Here is a 27,603-nt window from a genome sequence, read left to right as displayed (position 1 = left end):
TGTTTTTAAAATACTTCGCAATTTTCTCCTTTCATTTCAGAGTTAACCCCTAATAAAATTTATTCAAAACAATTGGTATTAATTGTATAGATCAAAATCGTTTTAAACTTTTAATTTCTTGCCGCATTATAAAATAATTCTCTCTTTTTATCTTCACCTGAAACTGTCTCATATGCAATAATTCTTTCTTTATAGCGTCCGAAGCTTTTGTCTACCATATCTCTTGTCTTTTTTTGTAGAAGTATATGTTACCGTGAAAACACAAATTCAGTTAAAAGCCATTTTTTAGGAAAACTAATTTTAACTACATACGAATATCTATTTTCAAAAATTTTAATTCTCATGAACAAATGTTGAAACATAACAAAAGTTCACACACACGCACACACCACAAAATATTCCTACCGATCATCTTCCATTTATTCCCAACCTTCAGCATAAAGTTTGCAAACCGATTCACCGCATTTTTCATGCAACAAAAGCATTCCCCGTGTAGGCCAAATAAAACACAAAACAATTATTAATTATTTACCGAAATGTTTCAAACATATGAAATGTGTTTCCATTAATATCTACTTTAATAACTCGACTGTTTAATAAATATTCATTTCTGCAAAATTATCCGTTTGAATTGTTATTGTTTTATTTGTCAATATATCAACAAAAAAAATCAGGATTTGAAATTGTGATACATTAGGGCAATGGTGAAATAAACAAAGTATTGTTGCGCAACTATTTATTACTCGTTGGTAATTCTCTCCCTGTGTTGCTGCACAGCACATCAAAACAAAATTAACTAATTTATCTGTGTCAATTGATTGGGAGACAAAATAATTTCTAATTGCCGTAAATTAACAATTTTGAATAAACTACATAAAATTAATCGAAAAATTTAATCGTACTATATTCCAGCGTAATTGTCGGATGTTTAAAAAATGTGTGGTATAATTTTAACCACGAATACCCCTCAAAAATGAGAATAGATAGCACAATATTTACTGACCTACCTCAAAAAATAGAAAAATTACAGCTTTCCAAAAATCGGTATGGGAAATGATTTTTTGGAAATATTTTTGTTATCGTTTATCCAATTATTATGAAATTTTGCATGTCAAGGGACAAAAAGACACTCTTTGATATGGTATAAACGGAAGTCTTGGCCCTTCCAGTTTTTGAGTCATAACTTTTTTTTCAGCCTATTAACACGTATTTTTGATGCCGGAAATCGAAAGCCCAATCATTTTTTCATGAAAAAGGTACTGTTTGTTTGTTTCATATCGTCATAATGTACCGTTCTCGAGTTATTCGAGTTTAAACTAAACCGCGCTGCAAAATCAAAAAGTATGAATTTTGAGCGTACCATTACTTGGAAACAATCCACTACGAATGACATAGCTGTCAATGCTGTCACATTTATTGTCAATTTAATTTAATCCGAAGTAAAATTTGATTATGTCTTGATGATCATAGTAAACACACGATTATGAGCTGGCATGGCCATCCTGGCCATCACAACATGATCTGTTAATACACCACAAAAATTTGCTAGAAAGAAACAATTGCAATGCAAATAATTGCAACCATTTTTACTGAGTCTGGTCCTAAATTATTATGGTTGAAATTCGATCAATCTTTTGAAACTACTGCAGAGTGTTGACATTCGCAAAATATCAAGTAACTTGATTTTTTCAAAAGAAACACCCTGTATGTTATTACTTTATCGTGTAGAGCTTTCAATAAGCTTTCTAAAAAACCTAGGGTTTGGAGGTCTAAACTTTACCTGTTTTATTGTACACCCTTTAAACCTACAAAATTTTAACGTATTATATTTAGCCTTAAAAATCAAGTAAGTTTGCGTTACTTCCTCTTCTAAAAAAGTTATTCTTTTAAAGTTACGTTATCACCATACACAGATTTCCTAATCGATAAATTGGGAGGGGAGAACCATTGTCTGGCCACCGCGATCTCCAGATTTGACTACAATTGATTTCTTTTTATCGGGGTGTGTTGAAGAGAAGGTCGAACAAGACCCACCACTCCAAATGACGTGAAGGAAAGAATAATTGAAGCCTTTAATGACATCTCTGTTGAAATTCTGAGGGCAATCAAACTTTTCTTTATGCGTACACTAGACGTCTGTCTGACGAGGAATGGCAGGATTTTTGAATATTTGCTATAGAATTAATTAAATTTTGAAATTTTTATAATTAAGGTCTTGCATTGAATTCAAATTCCAATTAGCGTTTCTTGAGTTTTACAGTATTTCAATAAACAACCTGTTTTCTTAATTGATAATAACGTAACTTTAAAAAATTATCCAATTTTTTTAGAAGAGGAAGTAATGCAGACCTACTTGATTTATAACGCTAAATAAAATAATTTAAAATTTTCTAGGGTAAAAAGGTGTACAATGAAACAGGTAAGGTTTAGACCTCCAAACCCTTAGTTTTTTTTAGAAAGCTTATTAAAAGCTCTACACGATAAAGTAATAACATACAGGGTGTTTCATTTGAAAAAATCAAGATAATTAATATTTTGCGAATGTCACCATTCTGCAGTAGTTGCAAAAGATTGATTGAATTTTTACCATAATAATTTAGGACCAGACTTAGTAAAAATGGTTGTAATTGTTTTTATTCACTTTTTCTTTCTAACAAAGACGTTGTGATTTTTCAAAAATTGCACTTTTTTTCATAAAATTGCCTATAACTGATAAACGGTCTATGATAGACCCATAAAACCCAATATGGATATTCTTAGAATTAAAAACTCTTTCAAATAAGCGCATAGTATACTGGGTGTTCTATAAGAAAAAATATAACTTTGTTGCGCCACCCTATATAGAAATTACTTATAATGACGAAAATATTTTTGGACCATAGAAAAAATAAATGTCTATCGTCCAAAAGAAACCGCATTTCGTTATCTTCTTTACTGTCAAAGTAATCGAAGAATACAGGGTGTCTGGGACACCCTGTATAATATTGTCAGGTAGATATTGCTGTATACCGTGAAACGAAATCTATTCATACTTTATTCTCTGTGTATCAGAAGAACCATCCTTAAGAAAATCATCACCTTGTTTACAAACTAATATTGTTCAAACCCTTGGGAGAGATTTACTGGCCAGGGCAATCATTTAATCTATTGATTTTTTTTGTCCTTGAACAAAATGATTTCTAGGCTCTGGAAATTTAGTTGAGAAAAATTGATATTTTGTCTAAACACCATTCAATTTTTATATTGTTTTTCTGATTTATTGGCTTTTAAGAATCCACAACAGATGGCTATATTGATATATTGTATAAAACAAGATTAATATTTCCATTGATAATATAGGAAAGGTTCCGTAAATTCGAAATTCGCTTCTACCCTAATAAATTTTTAGAAGAACTATTACGATAAAAAACCAGGTTCTAATTCAACGAATTTGTTGAGGTTAGGCCTGAAAATCACATATCTCAAAACCGATATAAAAATGTATGGATGACATTTTCTAAATTTAAAACAAAAAGAGATTAAACCCCACTTCATTTTATTCAGACTTTGTATCAAAACTAATGAGTTGTAAAGTAAACATCAAAATGAATGAAAAGTAAATGGGAATATTGAAAGCTCCGCTAATTCTAAAAACATTGAAGGTAAACCAGACTGAAACTAAACAAGATTAAGAATTTTCATTAAAAAAACTCGTTATGAGAACAATTACCATGTCTCGTAACTAACTTTTAAAAAATGGTCGACCTAATTCTAACCTGTTGAGACTTCAATTAAATCAATCATCAAGAATTTAAAATAATTTCGTTTAATTTAATTGTTTAATTTAATTAAAAAAGTGCTAAGAGAGTTAGAAGACTACTAATCAGCTACACGATTGTTAGTTTTAATTAAATCGTTTGTACGAATTTTGTAATTTTCTGAAGCGAGCAACGAAAAGAAGTCAAATTGAATAATATTGCAATTTGGTGTAATTTCTGGAATTATAAAGTACAAAAATAAAGAAAGTAGTGTTACCAATTTTGTGAAGAAAAATTGTCCATTGAAAATTTAAATAGGTGAATTTTAGTACAAAAGCATGAATTCACAATAAATGAGATTAAACCACTCGAGTGAATAAGCTGACATCTAGACTATATTCGCTTCCTCTTTAAAGTTGCTTATAGAATTTCCTCGTAATATGCTAAGGGTCACGTTTCCTACACTTTCCAGTACCTACTGCTACTTGATCACAAATCAATATTATTTAATAACACTTTGTTTCAATTATTTTGCTAAACAAGATTTCTGCACGCCGTAGCGCTACTGATATAACTCTTATTTAAAAATCACCCAACTTATAAGCATTCTCGCCAAGTTGGCTAATTATTCCCGACAAGATATAACCTTCAGCATAAGCAACGTATTCACGAACAATGGATATACGCCTCTTCACTAAGCCTTCAACACATGAATCCCGACTTTAATCATAAATAATGGGATATTCTCTCTATATACCACTGCCCCGACCAAGCGAAAAAGTAAGATATAATAACCATATCTTCAAATTTTGTGATTGTTCCGGCTTATAGATAGATTGACGCGAGCAAAGAGAAAGTGATATCATTTCATACAAGGCTTAAAGCTCGTCTAACATTAATAAATGTATGTATAATAGCATCCATTTTAAACACTGACGATTTACACAACACCATTCAAATTTCATCGCTAGAACTAAAGTTTATGCTCGATCTGCGTTACGTACTGCATTTGGCGGCTTTTATGGATTCACGTGATACGAGGTGCATTACGGTTGGTTATGCTAAAAGCAGACCGCAAAGTACTACACACATAAAAGCATCGGAATTGCTTAAACAAGATTGATCTTGGCAAAAGAGAATACCAAATTCAAATCTTGACTCGTCTGCATTAAAATTTGTCAAATAAGACACCAGGTGTGTGTTACTGGTTTTCGCTGAACTTCGCTTAAACATTTAAGAAAAATTTTAGGTGTTAGTACTCTATATTGGATCCAATATTAGCCGTAATGTTAGTCGATATAAACGTCAGGCCCACACGCACGTTGAATATGGATTGGTCATTTCACATAAGGAAATCCGACACGTGTTTCAACAAATTCCAGTAGTAACCTTGTTCAGGTAACGTCTGAACGATGGAATACGCACATCACAACCGTCTAGGGAGCACTTACAGCTCCCCAGAAAACAAATATTTTATTATTTACATGGAAATAAAAAAAAAACGTTAATCTGGCCCCTGGTTGTGATATTTGCGAGATTTGATCAAAATTTTGCTCCGGTTCCAATTTGTACTTTTTACTCAAAATTGTTAAATAACTTTACGAAAGGTTGACAAATGAAATAAATCGAATGAGATAACCCTTTCAATTATACCGTTATGTGAGTTCACGGTTCACAGTTAAAATCTGTTGCACAATTCCATTGCATTTAAAACGTATAAAATATTTTATCTGCAAACGTCACAAAAGTGACCACTTTTATGACTAAATGACACAGGTAAAAGTTTTACTTTTCAGACATGGAATAAAAACACTGTTTTTACGCCTAGGCGTTTTTACTTTTACTTGACACTTACTTTGACATTTATCACTGTTGTCTCTTTCTTGTCTCTTTCGCTTTTTCAGCATTTTCTGGAGAGGTACAAGGTAGATTATCAGCATTCGACATATTGCGCTATAAACTACACCAGTTATTCACCAGTTAAATCAATCAACACTTTAGAAATCTCAACACAAATTCCGAAACTGACGCGTGACGTTTGTTACGATTTTATTGCAAAGCGTCCTGATTTTTGAGGTGATTTACTTGATTATTGGTGTGTTGCTCTTTTCTTTCCATCTGAATCGTTTGCAGATAAAATAGTATATGTTATTTGGAGTAAAAGTGAGTTTATGTGGCTCAGCTGAATCCATTTGCCTCACTCCGTTCGGCAAAATGAACGTTCAGCTTCGCCACATAAACAATCACTTTTACTCCTAATAACATAATCTACTATAACATTGCTATTGGGACCTAACGAAATTATTTGACATGTGAAAAACTTTGTAGACGCTATTAGACCAAAATAATGTTCGATAAGCCTATTTAACACAAGTCAGTACTTAAATTAATTAATATACTTCTGTACAGTTGACAAAAGTTGGTTTTCCAAAATTCTTCGACTAGCAATTAAAAGAGTAAAACAGAAGAGCTTTTAACATTTATCTGACACATTTCTCTAATATGTGATAATAACAGTTGTGTTCATATATTAATCTTTTGAATTTTAATATTATCACGTATTATCCCTGTTTTATTTACATCTTTCAAGAAAAGTATCTGAATGTATCTTATTAATGCTTCTGGAAAAAATCCAATAAAATAAAAAGATATAAATTCTCAATGCAGACAGACCATGTGACTCTTCCATGCATTTTGTTTTACCGTTCAATGTTTCTGGTATTTCATAACCCCAAAAACAGTAAAACTACGTTTTCAAATGTGGTGTGTATTTGCCAAAATTTGCATCAGAAAGTTACCGGTTATACATACTGTTTTCTTAACTTAAGATTTAGTATTTGAAATCCAGAAAGGGAAAACTCGACAACATTACCACTTCGTTTAATATTGTTAAGCTCGTCCAATGGGAAATCACGTTACTTGGTACATTTATTTGATTTTAGTTTATTAATAGCATCAATAATTGAGCTTAAATGAACGTAGATAAAATACAATAGAACACCATAAAGCCCTGTGTTGCTCAACATATCAGCAATATAGACAGATATCTTTATTCTGAAAACGTACATGTGTATATGTCATAATCGATCAGGAATGTAATTGCTGCAGTCATTCAAATGCAGTCATCTATAATATTCTATTCTCTATTCACACAATACTGGAGACAGCAATTTTCAATTACAATTTAAAAAAAAATACGAAAGTAATACGTGCTATCACTGTGAAATTAATCAACCTTTAGTAAAATGTATCAAACTTTTATGGTTTATGTTAAGTGTACTTTTAGAGTTTTGTTAGTGAGCACTTGCGGTCTTGTATTTATCTAAAAGTTTATATCTTATTTTGAAGTCCTTCATCTAATCCCGAAGTTTGGTAACCGCCAACCAAATCATCTTGCATACAGCTGTGTCTGTTCGTCATTCCTTATCCATTCACTTCCGGTCTTATTGTGGAACGCAAAAAGAAATAATGAAGTTCGCATTTTTGCGATCATTTCAAAGATGGAATGACAGATAATTGAACTTCGGATAAGATACGACGCTTCCTTTCAAAAGGACGTTTTTTATACAATAAAATACATATTAACCGTTCAAAGCAATCAACCATTGAAAAAATACTTTTCAAATGGGGGCAACTAAATTCGCCATTTGTAACAATCTTATTGGAACAACTCGACAAATTCGAATGTTGCTATTTATCTTAGAGAGCTTGCACCAATTTTAAAAACGGAAGTCGGTCAATAATTCACAAACTGAATTTCAATAAGTCGCACAAATCTCGGTTTTCACTTATCGACGTGAAATAGTCGTGATAACCCGCAACTGGAATGAATTACATTCGTGATAATATTGCAGACCCAGGCGGACATTATGAGGGCGATACTACAGCAGCAAACTTAACTGCAACGCCTTTGTGCGATAAATATGTTGCTTACTAAAATCTGTCGGATTAAATTTAGCCCAGATTGCAATATTCTAATTATCTGCGGTTACATTTGCTATGACCAGTTTCAGCTAGTCAGGAGTAATATTAGTTTAATTCAGTATAACCCTTAATTTAGATAAAAGCTCTCTGTCTAGTGTCAACATCTCTGTGGGCCAGAATAAATGATTTTACAAAAAATATTTTTTTTTGTATTTGCATGAATAATTTCCATGTGCAACGCAGGATTCCCTTTAGGCACTAGGAACCATAAATAATGATGAAGGAACAAAAACTTTGCAAGATCTTGGGATAAAGTGTCAAAGGACTTACAAACACCAGTGATTAATTAATAAATTTTCAAGACTAGAGAAAATACTTGAATGCAAATATTTATAAATCGTTATAAAACAACAAAAATTTCAAAAGTTATAAACTTACCATCTTTAGAAAGACAAAATTAGATTGATTAAACTTAAATATTAATCATCTTTTAAAAGACGACCAACATTTTGTAGCCACACTTGTTAAGTGGAAAAAGAATTTGCCTTAAATCTTCGACGAAAGTTTACGCATTAAAAGCGAAAGTTGATCGACCTGTCAAATGTTTAATGATTCCATGTTATTTTAATCTAAACCCAAGACACATTTTGTGAAGTAGACTCAAGTTTCTCTCAAAAAACAGGATTGCAAACAAATAATTTTAAAAATTAGACACCTTAAATGCTGAAATCGTTTTATGCACTCTGCTAAAATTAGATCTGTATGAAGCCATTTCCATTGAAACCTAAAATTGTTACAATTTGCAAAACAAATTATTTTGATCCTGTTACATTCCAAAAACTACATTTTAATATTCAATTTCTTGCTAAGTATAGAAAACGAGTATAAAATTATTAAAAAAAGTCTAGATTCCATCAGAATATATCAAAATTTAATTTGTCGACAAAAATGCACGATGAACAAGTAGCCTATCTGAGCCTCTCAACCAGTCGATCACGAGCGCTTAAACTGTAATGACGTTAGTAATCTTAAGATGTACTAATTAAGTATAATTTCAGAGCTCAGCAACTCAAGACGTTCAATCTAAAACAGTTCTGCTTCAAGTTGAATCAGTTTTTTGCCAAAATATGCCTTGATATGTCACATTTGAACAGAAATCTGATATAAATTGCTGCCTTAAGTAGAATCACCCTTGTGTTTATTACGATCTAGCGGTTATATTATCTTAGATCACGATTCCTCCTCTGTTGCTAAAAGGAGAGGGAACTTATAAATGTTTGGCGAATGTAGCGTACTGACAAATTGCCTCACTACTTACGAGATATCTACAATTAACGCTTCTAAATGCAAATTACAATTGCATGATTTTGTGCAATTTTTGATTGGTTGCAAGTTCAAAGCAATAAACGAACGTTTGAGATCCTTTAAACTTTTTGTTTCAGTTTGTCGAAAAGCCTCGTTGAGAAAACGGATTCATAAGATTGATCTCTTCTTAAGTGTCAGTGTGATTTTTCCAGATTATTCTTTTAGATCACGCATGTCATGGTGGTTGTTAGAAGATTTATTACACTGCTTCAAATTTACGTTATCAGCACCACCTGTTCTTGATTCCTTACAGATTTTTTACAAGAGTGCTAATAGTTTTCGGTTAGTTTGTTGCCAAACTTGGAAATTTCATTTTAGCAAACTTTCAATTTTAAAGCAATAGAAATTAAATAAAACAAAGTTTTTCGGAACAAACGTGTTAGATTTATCGTAGACAATAGTTACACTTTGCAAAATTAGATTATTTTTAGAAATAGATATCGATTGTGCATTCAAAGTAGTCGAAAAGAAACTCAGATAAAGTTTGGTCAACCCATAGTATAATGACTCGGGTTTCTCTACTGGTGGCTATTCTCACGAACACTAATATACGCACTTCGGAAATTGAGAGATTTTCAAAGGGTTTTTAGCAAAAACCTTTGATCCCTTACTCTACTAAGTTAGCCAATTAACGTAAAATGTTGGATCAAGTTCCCGCTTTATCGAGTTTGCAATATTAATCTGTTGTTATTAATAAACTTTTATATTTCAGTTTTACTATAATTCTACCAATGTTGTTAAACCAAAGAATTTGATAATTTTCAGAATAATCACACCGCAAATTTAATTATAAAACCAAAGAAATCGCAAATATTAAATTTCCAGCCAATAAAGTGGGAATGTTATTAAACGAAACGATACAAATGCAAATTAAAGAAAGATTTAATAGCGCTGGATATTTCCACCTTGACAGATAACCAGTAATTGGAAATTGTTCAAAATATTTGACAGACGATCTTATAACCGGAAGCAATAATTTCCACCCTAACCAAATTAAATATACCTATGATCAAAAATACTTTTATTTTTCACGTCCATTTACATGCTATGCAATCAGAATCATTTTAAAGCCCGACATTAACTGGAATAATGTTATTAATTAACAGTTAAAAGCATAACATTGACATGCAAATTTCCATTTAGAAAATTCGATTTTTTGTTTTAATTAATTATTGCCGCTGACAATGACAGATTATTTACGTTCTACGGCTTAAGTTAATCTCTAAACACAACTCTTCATTTTTTTAACATGTTTTAGTGTTTTTCATTCAACACGAATTGCATTTAGTTAAATGTTATTTCATTGTTAAATTTCGAATTTATCTAAATTGAGCAAACAAACATGAGCAAAACCTAAGTACCCCACAGTCATGTAGAGCAATATCATCCAATTTGAGAGTTACATGCCCCAAAGGGCAGGACTGCTTTTATTGATTGCAACGACATTTTTTATTACGGCAATAATTTTATTTTGTGTGTTATATCGGTAATAAGGCTGAAAAGAACGAGAAATTTTTTTTTTTGGTTTTCGTTGGCTATAAAATTTAATTTTTATGTTCAACTAACAAACGTTTTTGTTACCTATTCTTAAATAAATACATTGCTGGAAAATTCAAATATCTATAAAGATACTCCAAACTTTTCCATATTTAATTCACTGCATAAACTTTTAATAAGGATTTTGTAGCACAAACTGAAACAGACGTTGTTAATATTTTAACGTTCTACGTCTTATAACAATTACTTACTGCAAGCGTTTTTCCATTTTAATTGATATAAATAGAGGTAAGTAGAACAAGTAAAAACGACATTTTTAATGCTTTCTTAATAATTTTTGCATTGATTTATTAATTATTATGTAGGCACCGCGTAATACAAGATTATAAAACTGAATGAAGGGAAACTTCATTAAAATTTCAACTTTAATAATTATCACATGTTTTCTACTGCTTTTGCTTTATCATTATTATTTTGAAATGTGCAAAAATTCTCAAATGTGTTAACTGTTTCTAGTGTATTTTTAAAAATTGTTTACTCTCGACAAAATTAAATGCTTTTATTTTCATTGAAAATTAAAAACGTAATTTTTTCACTTTTACAGTTTGCATTCGTGTCAAAAATAAACTCACAATATCAGCTTAGGTAACTTTAGAGTTAATATCACCATTTATAGGGAATTATCGAAGCATTAACAATACTTTGATGACTAAGTAAAGGAAGCAGATGCTCCTTGACTCCCCTTCATTTCAAGACAAGCAGCTTAGAGTAAAATTGTTCTGCATACGTATTTAGTTACAAACTAGCGATACAAATGTATTAATTTGGCCTACATCCGGGAAATGTGTAATGTAAGAGGAAAATTACAATAGTAATATCAATTCTCAGCTTTCAGCATTGTTAACGCTCCGAAGTATAAATTAAATTAATTTCGAGCACATTTTTGCTCTTGTACGTTTTTTGTCTGCGGGAATATAGTGACAAACCTAAAAACCAACTTCTGATGTGGGTTGACAGTTAGTGAAATACGCCACACAAAGAACTTCTAATAACTATTTCATATTTTTCAAAATAAATAAATTAAATTACAAGGAAAACATAAATGTAATAGCGGCACCCGATCGTTTGTCAAATCAACGAGATACATTTTGGCTAACATTATATTTAATGCACGGCCATATTTCAAGTTTGATGTATAAAGGCAATTTTGGTTTATCGCCATTTCTGACCAATGATTTAAATTATGGACGTCATATTTAACTTTCGGACATCATTTAGAATCATAGCAAGTTGACGCATCTGCTATTAGCCATCACACGCTAACTACAGTAAACGCTAATTTGGTCACATTTTTTATTAATTCTAGAGCCCTACTTGGAATTTATGGTCGTAAATTTTAGCCTAGTGACTGCAAGTGATCTTCGATATTTATGGAGTGTTCACTGTAAGGAGTCGTCTTTCTCTAAGATCCACAATCGCTAAGATTTATGTCTTTGGTTACGATAAAACTATATATTAAAACATCCAGTATTTCAACATTAGGCACAATAAATCCAATAAAGTGTTCAGGTAAAAGAGGAAAATATCTTGGAAGATTTATTTAAGTTGTGGTTTTTGAGGTGTAAGTGTTACCGATCTGCAAACTTGATTGTTTACTTACTAAATACGAAATTTAATGAGGCGTCAAATAGTACAAAGCAATGTTCCTTGCCATTGATCAGTTATTATTAAGTAATGGTAATTACTAATTAGTATTAAGTCGGCTTCAGATGCACCACATTATACTAAAACTGTATTGAGTTGATCTTTTGCTTAAGACAAGCATTAATATGCAAATGAAAGTCCTTGCACCTCGACTGAGATGCGGCAAGAAATTAGAAACTGCTTTAATTTATTACAATAGAGTCGATTTTCTTCCTGGAGAATAAAAAAACTATCTTTGTTCGAAAATCGAATGTTTTCGCTCTTGCGGTTTGGAACCTTCTATAAATAAAAGCGATTAATTCAAGCAAACAAGAAATCTGCTTTTTACTGAAAACAATTAAAGCAAACTGCTACGCACAGACTGTTGTAATAGAGTAAACTACGTTCACTTCCGAAATTCAAACTGTCGTCGCTTACTCCAAGCAGGAAAAGGCTGAAATGTAACAGCAACAGCAGGAATACATTTTACAATTCTTGTTTCAAGTGTGTTGTAAAAAATTTTTAACTAGAAAATAGTTCATCTTTGCGAATTCTGCTTTGAAGTATGTACATACAGGAAGAAGCAGCAAAAGAAGATTTTACAATTTTGTGGATTATTAGTTTATTGCGAAAAAGAGAATTTTTAGCAGAACTTTTTCACCTCGTTCACTTTGGAGAATTTTAACGCTAACTTAATCACATTTTGCTTTGAATAGTTTCTACATTTTTTATGAACTTGTTTAATTACAGTTAACAGATCGAGAAAATTTTAATTTGGCTTTAATATTAATTAAACATTTTTGAGAACGTTTTAATTGAATCAATTTGATCTGAAAACGGTGTTTCGTACCTTGTTTTACTCCCATTTCGGTGACTCTATTCTATCAATTTCATTCAATATCCGCTCAAATTTTATTGCTAACTAGCTAGCGATAAACATCGAAACGGTCCATTTACACATGCAAATCAGTTTTCGGAAAATATACATACTTTTTACTTTCAATATTTGGAACAGCTGTATGTAGCCAACGGTACATAAAATTTGTTGCCTTCAAATGGAGATCAAACAGTAACCAAACCAATCTTAAATTGCACATAATTTTCCCTATGCATTGTTGTCTAGTAAACAAAAATATATTTTGTTTTACAAGTTGAAAATATCTGATCAGAAACGAGGAAAATGTTCAAATGTCTCTCAATTCATATGTATGTGACATATTGTGAATTTTTAAAATTCAAATATAGGAAAAACTACAGTTTTGGATTTTTTATTTAGTTCGATGTTAAGCTTGACTATTGCAAAAAATCGGATATTATGTAAAAATTTAAATTTATATCTCCTCTCCTCATTTAATGCGATTGGATTTCTAAGTCTGGAAACATTTAAGAATACGATATGATCCAGCTGAAGTGATTCGCTAACGCTGAATCAACTACCAGAATTTAAATGAAATATTTTCCACAAGAAAACCAATGCAGTTTGAAATGGATATAAATTTTTCGCATATTCTCCCAAAGTAAAATAAATTGTACCCACATTTTAAAAACGTTCACTAGAAGAATGACTTCTGATTTATACACGTAAGATGGCATATCGACAGGTGGCAGAGTTAAAAGCGACAATTTCTTCCCGGATTTGAGAAATTTAATATCGTGACATTTTTATTTAATTAGTGTATAAAGTATTAGGAGAAATTACAGGAAGTTCTTGGATGCGTCAAACATTAATCATAATTTGGATTTGACATAGTGTAATCCAACACCTCGACGAATTTTGAAGCAACTGTGCATAACGAAAGCATGTAATCGGGAAAGGGTTATTATTTATTAGGAGTTTCCTTACCACGAATACTGTTTCGAGGCTTCGCGAGACAATAATTGCGTTATAATTTCTACTTCTTCAAACTCCAACACTTTAAGCGAATTTATAACGATTAAGCTTCCGGTCAAAATTTCGCTTTAAATATATTGACAGGCGTTTAATCTGTGTCTTGTAAACTTTCCAAACTCCAATCTATCACAATTTGGACATGAGAAAATGTATACTGGAAATACCGGCGAGGCTATCGCAAAGTATAGTCGTAAATACAATTATGACTAGAGCTAAAGTAGTTCTACAGGATTATCTAATAGGAAATGGTGAGAAAAGTGGGCCAGTGGTCTCGACCAGACTTCTGATGTGTTGTAACACAACACACTGAGCAAAAACACTGACAAATAATCATTTCTACCCATTTTTACAAACTCAAAGCACGAACGAGTACAAAATAAAATTTCATTGGTGCATTACAAACCTTACACAATTCAATAAAATTGTCACATTTCTTGTACATCAACTTTGAGTTTTATATTTTTGTATAATGAATGGCGCAATTTCATTCCCAAAACAACAGCTTTTAAAGTGGCTTCCCTTATATTGCAATAAATGATTTAATTACTAACATTTATATGCTAGCTTTTAACTCGTCTCTAATTTAAATGTCCGTAAAGAAGCTGTAAAAATTTCAATTACTTTCACCAATTAATTTAAAACTTCCCTTAGTAAACTAAGTTATCATATTTTTATGATGCACTCAAGCTTCCTATAAAACGTTGCATTAATCAAATCCATCCATTAAGAAAAGAGCTTTTACTAGTTTTTACTCATCTTCACTTATTACATGCGATTCCGAAGGCCGGTTAAAACGTTCCAATAATTTTAATCTGTTTATTGCTATTTATTTCCTCTCCTCTCAAGCGCTACCTTTCTTATCTACTTACCCGTTCTCATCTGTTTCCCGTACATTTTATCACCGCATTTCTCTTTCACCAATTTCTACTTAGCACCCCTTTCCTAGTCATACCATATTAACAAACCATCGTTTTCGTGGTTTTGTATTATTTATCGCTAACTTTTTCTTCATTCTTATCTAAACTAGAAGAGGATAGCAACTGACAATCCTAGCAGTAAACTTTTGGGTTGACCAAATGTAATCTTGACGACAAATCACATGTTTAATTTAATGGCTCTATTTGTTGATTCTGTGGCTCCACAGTGTGTTTGACAAATAAAATTCTCCTAGGAATAGATTGGTGGTGAGAAAATCTTAATATCCCAGTAGCAACACTCAAACTTCATTTGCCCTACCAAACAAACACTGCGATACTAAATATTTCTCAACGTTATAAATTATTAAAAAAGTAGATGGCATCCAGGAAGCTCGTGCAAGCAGACGAAAGTTATGAATCGTAAAATAAATAAAATTTAGGTAAAGCGCGTGAGTGGTTTATGTGTGAGTCGCCATAAAAGAAAGCAGTGAAGTTTTTGATAAATTAAGCTGTATCCCTTTCTAATGGTTCAGCTCCGGGTCTCAGCATCGACTAATCTCTTCTGACATTAAGGGAGCAGATGGCCAAACCATCCCTGAATTGTCTTAGTAGTTAGTATTTCATTTATATACCAAACCTTTCCTTGTAGATTTCTCAAGAATTAAGTCAGGTGTGAAAGCTCTTGAAAATGACAGCAAATATTTCTTAAAAGCTTACATAACTCAATCATGAGCACAAGTATCTTTTTCTCGCTGTCTAATCCATTAACTTATAATTCTTCGGATTCACACCCACCACTTGTTTACTAATAAATTAAATCTTAAGTACCGTTGATTACTTTCAAGTTTTTACATAAAAGCAGCAAGTTTGTTAAACAGAGATGAATGGAGCTGATATGCAGTAACGACAAAACTTTTTACCTGTCATAACCTGTTATAACTTGCTACCAAGACGGATAAATATTTGTTCATATTAAAACTTTGACAACTTATTCATGGAAATTTTATCTTTAAAACCTCCATCAAGGACCCCGGCACCAAATCAGTACCGAACGAAATAAAAACATTTACAACTCATAAAAATATCCGCAATTAACGATAACAAAAATTTGTCTAAATCACTTGCTAATGGCATCATTTATTATAAAATGGTGATCACAGCAAATGGAGTTTTTATTCAGTGATTAATGATAATTGACAGTCAATACCTGTGGATTCTATTGTTCCTAAAATGATTTCCACGACTTTTAATTTATGGTCGAGGTTCATTATCGATTGAAAATGTAACCCCAACCACCAGTATATTATAAATTTAAAATTTAATCCTTATAATACAGTCACTTAACCTGTAGCTAATTAAAAAAAAATACTTTGCCGAACGCAAAATTCTTGCAACGTAATTTAATAAATTTGCTTTTTTATACTTTGTTTAGACAATTTACTAGTTCTGTTGGTACGCTAAATGAAGAAAAATCTGCCCAGGTAAAAAGCAGCTGACCTGCCTTAATTACAAAATAAGAAGGCTTGCTGCTTAGCATACTTACATGTAAAAACAAAAACCGCTTGTGTGCATTAACTTCCAGTTAATTTACACATAAATTACAAAATCAACAGCCGTTAAAAATTAATTGGGAAATGACATAGAAAAGCTGCAAAAAGTTCACAAATTTATCATTATTGCTTTGCTTGTTTTTCTTTATTACACAAGTGTTATATTTGAAATAATTTATGGCTACTAATTAATCATACGTTTTTGTCTTCGAATAGGAAATTAAAAATTAATGCTTAATTAACGTGTAAACATAATAAGAATTATTCCTGTTTAAGCACCACACTACTAGAGAGTTTTTATCTTCACAAAGATAGAACTTTGAAAGCTTAATTTATGTTAAATATGGATAAATGTGGTGTTTTTCGCAACTCCCCGAGTATTGAAATATTCCAACTTTGTACAGAACACATCACAGGAGAAAACTAATTGCAAAATTAAAATTTCATTACTTTTTTGTTACACATAAAGTGTTTTCACTTAATTCTCTTTTAAAATAAATGGCAAACTTTGTAGCAGTTATCCGGAAATGCTTAGTGTCATTATGAGATAATTCATAAGTTTATCCTTTTCTCGAGAGGCATTTATGACATAATTGTTCTCATCCTGCTCGTAAACAGAAAATAAATTAAAATTAGTAAACAGTTTAATTGAAGAAAAACCAATAGCTTGTAAGTTTTAATTCTTTGACTTGCGACGTCAACAAATACATAAAATTCCGCATCGCCTCTTGAATTAGAATTCTTTACTCCCGTTAAGTAACTTAATCGACTGGACACTGAAAAGCAAGCATCATCAGTTAGTTCAAACTCTGTTTTCACACTTACTTAATTAGATAGTTTTCGGTCATTTTCAAACCTTTAAAAATAAAAAAAACTAATTGACTACTTAATTGTATCAGCCAAAAATGTGATGAATAAAATTTCCCTGAAAAATAAACTGTGATAAATCTGCGACGAACAAGTTTTGAAAGTACTTTATTTCCGCTGTAATCGTATAAATCCAATTAAAGTCACATAGAGCGCACACTAAAAACTTAGTTTTGAATGTGTTCCAACAAAATATAATTTAATTTCGTAATAAAAGTTTAAACGTAATTAGAAAAATTCAATGAGCACAATGACGAAATTCTTTTATTGAGTTATTAAGTAGTTATTGTAGCAAAGTGGGTTTAGAATCAAAGTTTTTAGAGTGTTGTTTAAGATTTTATTGTCCACAATAGCAAAGATGATTAAATTTTTATTTTACGATTCCCACCGCACATAAATACGAAAAGTTGAAAATTTCGGTTATGAATTGTTGTCACCCTCATATATATTAAGTGCATATGGTGGCCGGTAAATTTACACCTTCCACTAGAAAATTTGTGCAAACTAACTTAATGTCATATCTTTAATAAAACAACGGGAAGTTCAACGAAATTAGTAAATTGAAAAACGTATTAAAAAATTTGACTTGCAAATCAGCATCATTTTGATTACAAAATTTTAAATGTTTGGATCGGGGTTGTGAACACTTGTCCCATTTTTAATAAATGGATGAGTTAGCGAGTAATGGGCTACATTTTGATACACTATAATGTGACAGTGTATTTTTATTTCTTTGTGTAACAGGTGGAAGTTTGCGCATAGATATAAAGTCGGCTTCATTAACGTCATTATGTCTTATGCCGCTGCTACTATTAACATCTAGCTGTGCACATGCCTTTTATGTCCTACATTCACTCATTTACTAACACAAAGTCAAGTATATTTAAAAATAAATGAAAAATGTTTTGATATTTGTTTTCGTAAATAAAATGAGGTAATAAATATAAAAAACTTCCAAGTTTCCACATATTCTATTGTATCATACGTCACCGTGTCATATTTCTTTCCAACCAATACCTGCGTTATAAATTTCCCAGAGATATCAGGTTGCAAATAGTGAAAAGTTGAAAATTGAAGCTACGAAACGTAAGACACGTGACTTTATCTCGACAAAAAAATATTTCTACAGATATTTAAAATACGAATTACAAAATCATAAAGCTTTAATTAAAAGTGAAAATTTCTTGAACAGTAGCATTATCGTCATAACCACAATTTGCAATTTAGATTCATAAATTGTACCAGATTTCCGTCATAATTATTCTTACTTAACTAGCATTAATGCAAATTTTGTCTACATGAAATGAATTTTTTCCTTCCGAACAAACGTAAATTGAATTATTAACTTAACAAAGAAAAAATTGCCTCTAACGTGTTTATAACTTAGAAAAGTTGCTACTTTGCATTTTAATGTGTGATTTGCATTGCATGTTTTTTTTCTTTTAAAGCTCTCTGACCCCGAACAAAGATTCCTATCTACGCAAGCTGCTTTATTGATTAAAAAAACAATAAATTTAAACGAAAGCAAAATATTTCACTTCAAATGTCAGCTGGACATGTTTCCAAAACTAGGTCTAAAACGAAATTCTGATTAATATTGGACAAGAACCGCTACAAATTCAAATTCTAACCGCATCAAAAAATTAAAATCTTGCTGGGAATAAAATTTATCCCAAAAGATTATGTTTACCAGATCGTATTAAAGATTGAAATCGTCCCACAGTTAGAACATCAAAAATGAAATTTAATTCCAACTGCCATTCACTATATTTACCCAATTTTTTTCTTTAATGTAAAAACGAACAAACTTTATAAAAAAAATATTATATTAAATTTTTCTCTATACTCAGAAAATGAAAAGCGTTCCACTTAACCATTTAAATGCTCTTACATACTTGTTGTCTCATATGTCTTTTGTATGTTTAACAGCAGGTGTTCTAACATAACAATAAACTTGCATCAGTATTCTTAAAGATAAGAAATTATTTGATATCTTTAATAATATTGATGCAAGCTTAATTCAAATACTGTTTTCGCAGACGAAATGAGACTTGTAACACAATTAGTATTATTTGTGTACGTTTGGATATGTGCTTACAAACTACTACATTAGTTTTATTATTATCTAGTAAGCGTTATTTGTATAGTATAAATATTAAACAACGAAAACAAATCTAAAGTAAATTTTACACCACCAAAATCTATATCCATTTCTACATATTGTAAGCATATAAAATTTACTCCAATATTACAATAAAATAACATAAAAAACGCACCAATGTAATAATAACGTGCTTTCCGTTAGGGATGACAAAGGGTCAATAATCCTATTAAAATAGTCGCGTTATACCATTATAATTAATGTTTTCAATTATTTTGCTAAGTGGAAACAAAAAGGGTTGTAATTTATATATTTTTATGGCGTCAATGTTAACCCCTTTGAGTGTTTCAAAAATGAACTATAATTTAATAAAAGCTTGCGCTTCCGAAAAAAATAAATATTACCTTTAATAAAACATTTTGCTTTATAAATTATAAATTTAAAGCACAAAATTAAGTTATAAATCAGTCTTGTAAAGAACTTGCGTTTTATTGTTCCTGATTTTACTTTACATTAACTTAAACTAACTCTTAGAGCCGGCTTACATACATCAACATAATAAAATACAACTTTAGACTAACAAATTACGTGCTTAAAGGCTGGTCTTGTATCAGTTTTTGACTGTGCTACAAATTAGAAAATTATTTTAAACGTGCTCTACACTAGCTAAACCACAAAATCACTGATTGTAAAGTCAATACATAAGGCACGCAAAATAATTTATTCGTGGCACAGTTTTCCCAAAGCTGCTGCTAAAAATTCGAAATTTGCTTTTATTGTTTCAATACATTTTACCACACTTTCCGAAGTAATTAAAAATGTTAAGAGTTTAAAAGTATCCCGGCGCATCCACCAAAACGCTAACTTTTAAAGTAGTTTCTTAAAAACATCAAAACGATTTATCAATCCGTTTTTTGTGGTTAAAGCTCACGTGTGGAGAAAGATGATTACGATTTAAAATAATGACCTAACTGTTATCTGATTTCGATTTCATCGCAATTTGTTCGTACCGATTTCCATATGCTTAAAGCTATAAACACGAGCCTATAAATTTCTCCAATAATTATTAGATCAAGCGGAAGAAATGCCATGTGCTACGCATACAGCGGTTGAATGGTTTCGTCGTGGAATTTAAAATATGAAAATTTTTGTAAATGCTCATTATTAGATTATTGCATTTTTCAATTAAGTTGATCCTTTTACTTACAAGATTGTTATATCCTAAGGTTTCCCTAAATCAGAAAATGCTTCTCTGTTAAAAAAATCTACGATTATCTCTAATATTTATACAAAATTGTTCCAGCAGCTTATATTTTTCAGGCTGAATAAACAACTAGAGAAACTCAAATATCTAACTCTTTTTAAATTGAAAAAGTTCTATTTTTACGTTTTGTTTGGATTTGTATTACGTTGATTTATTCTAAACTTTCAAAAAATATGTTATTGGAATAACTGGACCGCTAATTCCACTTTTTAAATAACTTAAAAAAGTATCTAGAGTTTGAAAAAAGGCTAACTACAAGCAAACAAATATAACCCACATAATTTACCGATAAACCATTTTAAGCGGAATCACATAAGTTCTAAATTCAGTTTGAATAAGCCAATATGCCAATTTTAATTCAAAATTATATATAGCCCGTATTGATTTAAAGATTATTAAGGAACTAACGATTAATTTTGTAACTTATATTGCTTGGAATTTGAGTCGATTCGAAAATTCCCTTGTTATTGTCATTAGGCCTAACGCGAGTTCACTTTTCTCATCAAATGAATATAGATGCGAAGCTTTCTGCATAAGAAAATCGTTACTAAAGCCCAAATTTCCATCCGAATTTGAATTTCGATTATACACATGCGAACGACTATAAAAGAAAATCCATCTGCTACAAGTGTAATACCCCGTGGTACAGTTTATATTTATTAGCTTGAAACCACTGTACATTAAAATGTTTTTTAAAACCAAAAACTAAATGCACATTTGTTTCACTCAATAATTAAAAGCAATGCAAAAACATTAAAATTTTATTCGTCCATTTGTGAAGCTCATGTGCTAGATTTTATTCCGTCCACATAAATTGGTTTGATTTAGTAAATTGTGCTATTATAAAATTAAAAATAGCAGTCGAGAAGTGAAATCGTAATTGTGCAAAAAACCTTGCGTAAAGTAAAGCACACCAGAAAACATTTTGCAGTCGAGCTATCAATTCTGCAACTGTATTACAGAAATTTTCATGTGCAAGTCGAAATAGATAATATATTTTAAAACAGTTTGTTTGTGAGAGTACCGAATTTATTACTTTTGTTCATATTCTTATTTGGCACACAAACAACTTGAATCATTGATACATCAGTGTTTTGCTTTTGCTTAATAATGGCAGAATGTTGTTTACCTGGCATCACTTACAAATTGTCTTTTTAGGCTTCTCTTCAGAGTAAACATATTTTCGCTCAAGATTAAAGAAAAAATTGGGAATCCCTGCTGATGATAATGTCATTCACATTTTATGAATTTAAAGATAGCCCAAAAAGAGTCGGAATTGTAGGTCAAGTGTGCCAAAAATACAATTTGCTAAAGTAATTTTGGCGGAAGCAAAATATAATATTATCGGTGTCGATTACAATAAAATCCAAATAGGACGTAACTGTAACTCACAGTAAGCCGGTCCTTATATTGATCTCCGGACAACTGAACGACATCAGGTCAAATCTTTTGGGACATTAAGAGTGAGTTATCATCAGTGATAAAATAATTTCGTTTAGATTAAAAAAAGTTCGTTTCTTCAAAAACTAGAATAAAATTTCCTGGAAAATCCAATATACCGGAGGTTTAACGGTCCGCTCTAATAAGATAATATGAGACTTACCTCTACTAAACTGATTGTAGTTTTTGATAACGTTCTCTGCATTTTTTCGGGCGATGTAGAACCATTCCGATGTGTTGCTGAGATATTTGTACTCGACGGCCAAATCTTTCACAAGGATTGTCCCTTCGGGCAGCCGATAAGCGTACGGGCAGAATAGCCAATAGTCTTTGTACTGATACTGGTCATAGCAGTTTCCCGCAGCAAAGATGTCATTATCGAATTCAACCATGGAAAAAACAGATGCGTGTAATAAATACTCAGACATAACAACATCAGGATCGGCGTATTTCCACAGCCGAGTCAACATATTAGCCCTATTTACGGCCACGTCTGCCTCCACACGAAATCTTTCTTGTGCATAACGATCTACAACTCCTTCGCCCAAATTCAAGTCCGTGCCGGCCGTACAGTTTTCTCCCAACAAATGCTGGGATTCCACGATGCGTAAAAAACGAGTAACGATGTCTACGTGGCCGCTACGAGCACTTTCAGCGGCTGCCTTTTCCGATGATATTTCCAAATCTTCGTCAAAATCTTGATGCACGTTTATGGGTGACCCTCCGGGGCTCTCTTTACCACTCACTGTCTTATTTTTCTTTTTATTATCGAATTGATTAAGCGCCCGCTCGCCCATGTACAACATGCTCTTATCCACATGCTGCCAACTGCTGTTTCCATGAACGTTGAAATTCGACCCAACAGTCACCTTCCTCGCGCTCGATTTACTTGTCTGAGGGTCTTCCACAGACAGATTAGTCCGATTTTTTCCAAAATCACCACCAAAAAACAAGCTTTCTGTTACCGAAGTAACCTCGAGGACATCATCAGAAGTGAAATCTTCCCGAACATCATCTCCATGACGTCGTCCTCTCAACAAGAGCGTCCGAGACCGACTATGCCTTATATTGTCCAAATTAACAACATTTTGCGCTTCCAACTCAAACAACAACAATAACAATAAAAATAACTTCATGCTACGTCTAATCGAAACAACCATTATTTACATATTAGACAATTAGAGATTTAACATCAACACAGATAAAAGTCAAGGAAACTCCTTTAAACTATTTTACAATGGCCATTAAAGCTCGAACAAAGTCCGTCCTCTCTCGGAAAATATTTTGTGACAAGTCCGCAAATCGCTGCGTGATTTGGACGCGTTTAAAGGTTGGAGGTGGCGCGTCCGAGCGATTGCAAGGCCGACAGAGAACTGGAATTGTCGCGGGGGTGGCTCCAGGATGCAGGGATTTGCGAGCGCGCCACCTGGTTATAAGATGCGACAACGGCGCACGCGTCTGCCTCTTGTCACTCAAATTCCCATCTATAACGAAAATGTTCTTGTACTTTTAGATTTGTAACTGGCAAAGACTTGGTCAAGTTACATGGCAGACAGAACGGCGACGTCTAGGCCTTTCCACCCCCGAGTTGGACCTGTTGCGCCGATGCGTAAGGCCCAAAGTATTCACGTTTCTGAGGATCTTTTTCTGTTCTTCATAACTGATCTAATTAACGCCAAATATTGGAAAATGGAAATGATAAGACACTGATGTAAATCACCTAAAGAATACCCTGAATAATGACACCAAATTAAATCAAAGCTTTTTCTTTCAACCAATTTAAATTCAGTGAAATGTCTTACTACTCCGCGGGGGTTTGTTTTTCACCGACTTATAACTCTCCCACAAAGACGCAATAAATCACTTATCTGCTATACACGAATACTACTGCAAACGTCTTATCAATAAAATTGATATGAAAGTACCTTGCCGATGCATTTTGCTCTATCTCAACCAAATATTAACGTCATGCAAGAAACATACAACATGCATTAGTAGAACTTCAACAAAAAATTCATCACAAAAAATCACTCTTTCGCACACACCAACTATTACCATAATTATACTAATAAAGTAAAAAATTCAAATATTTATTTTGAAGGCAAAATCAAACGTTCAGTTAAATATTTGCAGTAATACATATTACAAGTCTCTGTAATTTTATTTTCAACCCGGCGCATCCACCAATATTGTTCAGTTAAAAAAATATATTGATTTAATGTAAATTGATTCTCTAATATTGCATCGTTTTTATATAAAAAAATAATGACAACTAACAATTCAGTGCCAAAAAACAAAAACAAAATTAGGTGACAACATACTTTTATAAATAATATACCTAAATAATTAACGAGATGTATGATAAAAAAATTAAAATCATCAGCATATTTCATCAAAAATTATTTATTTCTGCACAAATAAACATTTATTGTGCTATATATAATCTGTTGGATAATCAGTAAAAATGATTTATTTCAATAATTTAAAATATCTACGGCAAATCAAAAAATAAATTACAAAATACATATTTTATTAAAAATTATAAATTATCTTGTGACACGGACAAATGTAGGGTTTTTACACATTTAGAGTTTTATTCTGACTCGAAAAAACCGGAACATCTATCTATGACATTAAGCTTGTCCGAAGTTTTACACTTTTACTGCCTTTTTTAATATAAATGTTGATTTAAATGCATTATTCATAAAACATCTAAAAATTCATCTTCTTTAAGTTTTACTAAAAGCCAGCATTTGCTATTTGATTCTTTTATTACAATTTTCGTTACGGTAATAATCCTATTTCTGCTGTAACATTTACGACAGACACTTAAGTACTCTGACGAGAAGTGATATCAGACAAATTTATTTGACAGATTTAAAGTTTGCTAAAAATTTGGGTCTTTTACGACATTTTTGTAGCAAAAAAAAACAAGTTTTTTCGTTTAGTAATCTTTTGTATGCATAGGCACTACAAATGCCAAGTGGTTTTCTGTAGCGTAAAAAACTAAATCCATAAGAAATGAAAACACACAAAACTTACAAGTGATCTCACGTACCCAAACACTCCCTATAGAGCTATTACCGCGAAAATACAAACATAATCTTCTTTTTCTATAATAGCAAAACTAGGCAAATTGTGGCCAAAGTTAAAAATAAACATAAAACCAAAAAATGTTTAGTGTAAACAGACAAGCTCGAAAAACATGTTTATCGTCTCGTTTGTAGTTGAAAAGTTTTTGTAAGGCTTGGAAAAGTATTTTAAAAACGGTGAAATGTTTTCTTTTATTCACATTCAGTTCACACGAAAATGTGTCACCAATGCACCCCTATGTAAATAAAAACATAGCAGACAGTTTTTTGTTATCAATTTATCTGAAGAATAGCAAAAATGTAAAAAATGTCATGAATTTAAGACACAATACCCGACAAGCGAGGGTCTCCGACCTTTTAACAGAAAATGTTTGTTAATGAAAAACCGTAAGAGAATGAAAATATGTGAACACAGATTAAATATTTCATAAATCTTTTCAAACAATATCAAAATATTTGAAAGACGATCAAGGCAATTTTTTCAAATGTTACAACCATACTTTATCCTCATTTATAGCCCAATAAACAACACATATTACGTTTTTTATTTCCATTCAACGTCTAAGAAAATAGAAGCAATCTAATAATGGAAGACCCATAATAAAATTATGTAGTAGACACTAATTTGCTTCTAAACGTTTTATTTATTAGAGTAACATCAAAAAAAAACAAATAAGCTAGAAATTGGAACACAAACAAATGTTTTATTGAAATATAATAAGTGATTATAAAAAAAATCACAAACTTTCCCTCTTGCTCGATATTAATTAAACTATAACAAAGCCAAACTAATTCAATGTATTTTTTTTCAGGTAATTTATATTATCACAAGTAAAATAATTTTAATGTTCACGTCTGTAACAATAAACGAAAATCTCAAAATTACAATCTTAATGACTAATCGATAAGTCTGGCGGCTGTAACTAAAATAGAAACAGAGAAACTTTATTTGCTATTAACCGCATTTATTATCTACTTGACGAAACGATGATTTTAAAAACAGCAGAAAATGTGCGATACAATAGATCTTATTCTAAATTGCATTACAGTCTTTATCTTTTTGTTTGTAAGCGAAATGTTGATCTTTAAGCTAACAAATTTGCCACTTATTTGGAAGCAGTGACTTTTTGTTAAACTCGATAGAAACTAAGAGATCACATCTGGTTTGGTCGCTAACCACAATATATTTCAGGCGATACGGTCACCACTGGAAGTTTCCTTTATTTTTAAATAAATTCCGCAACATTTATACTCCACTTAAATAACAGTGAGCATAATTCTAAATGATTTTCATCAAATAAAACGCACGAAACGTAAAGTTACACACTAAGTACGCAAAATTGTGGAATTTATTGATCGCGCTTATGCTTTCACAAATCAAAAAGCATTGATTTGTGTCTTAGTTAAGTTTCAGAAGAAATATTAACGATGGTCAGTCCTGTACTTATTTATGTATTGAATTCTGTATATAGATCACGATGAAGCGACAAGATGGATTAAGTAATAATGAATTTGTAAATTGATGATATAATCTAAGTTTAATATCCCACATCACGTTGTGCTTTTCAGGTACGAAATCGGGGGTAATTTATTATAATTGATAATATTGACACATGTCTTAGCCTATACAAAAAATGTCATTAATTTATCTATCAAAGCACAAGAATGAAAACCCAATTTCCCAGGAATTGTAGTATAAAAATAACGAGCAGATAGCTCCACTGTGACGACATCAGTGTTTAATTATATGATGCTCCCTTTTGTTTAAAAGAGATATTCTCTTTTCATCACTTTTCCACACTGAATATCAAAAAAATGGAAAAAAACAAATATCATTTTGAAACGTGTTGTTCTCTGTGACAAGAAGCATTCCAATTACGAATTAAGTAAACAAAACAAATCGGGAAAATTCGTGAAAGATTAGGGAAATAATAGGAACATTCCGAGAAGGTGGCTTATGTCGAAAATATAAATCATTTACAAAATTCAATTAAGGGAGGAACAACTCCGAAAACATTTGGGAAGCTAATAAAGGAAAGAGAGGAAGAATAATGAAATTTATAATAAAAATTACACTGCAAAACCGTCAAGTTTAAATCAAGTTGGCTTCGTCAAGCCGCTTTTTTGATAAAACAGCCGATAACACTAAAAACGTACGTACGCAGATTAGGTCTCGCACGCTACGTAGAAAATTAAAATCAAGGGTACAAAACATAATTTCTACCCTTTTTTTCATTAAAGTGAAATCACTTCATAGAAAGAAAGCTTAAATTTA

General features: G+C 31.5%; 1 protein-coding gene across 1 annotated transcript in view; it reads right to left on the bottom strand.

Annotated features, from left to right (window-relative positions):
* The window catches only part of LOC123006558 (probable G-protein coupled receptor 158), a 102,092-nt gene extending 78,696 nt beyond the window's left edge, over positions 1-23,396 (bottom strand). The window contains exon 1 of the mRNA XM_044401131.1: positions 22,400-23,396. Within this exon, the coding sequence (XP_044257066.1) occupies positions 22,400-23,396 (997 nt within the window). The remainder of the gene's footprint in view (positions 1-22,399) is intronic.
* Between the last annotated feature and the right edge of the window lie 4,207 nt (positions 23,397-27,603).

Source organism: Tribolium madens, unplaced genomic scaffold (genome assembly GCF_015345945.1).
Source record: "Tribolium madens isolate multiple individuals breed KSU strain unplaced genomic scaffold, Tmad_KSU_1.1 Scaffold_2;HRSCAF=44;Tcas5.2_LGX, whole genome shotgun sequence".
Lineage (NCBI taxonomy): Eukaryota > Metazoa > Arthropoda > Insecta > Coleoptera > Tenebrionidae > Tribolium > Tribolium madens.
Note: the sequence above shows the minus strand (reverse complement) of the source record. Positions and strands in the feature narration are given on the sequence as shown.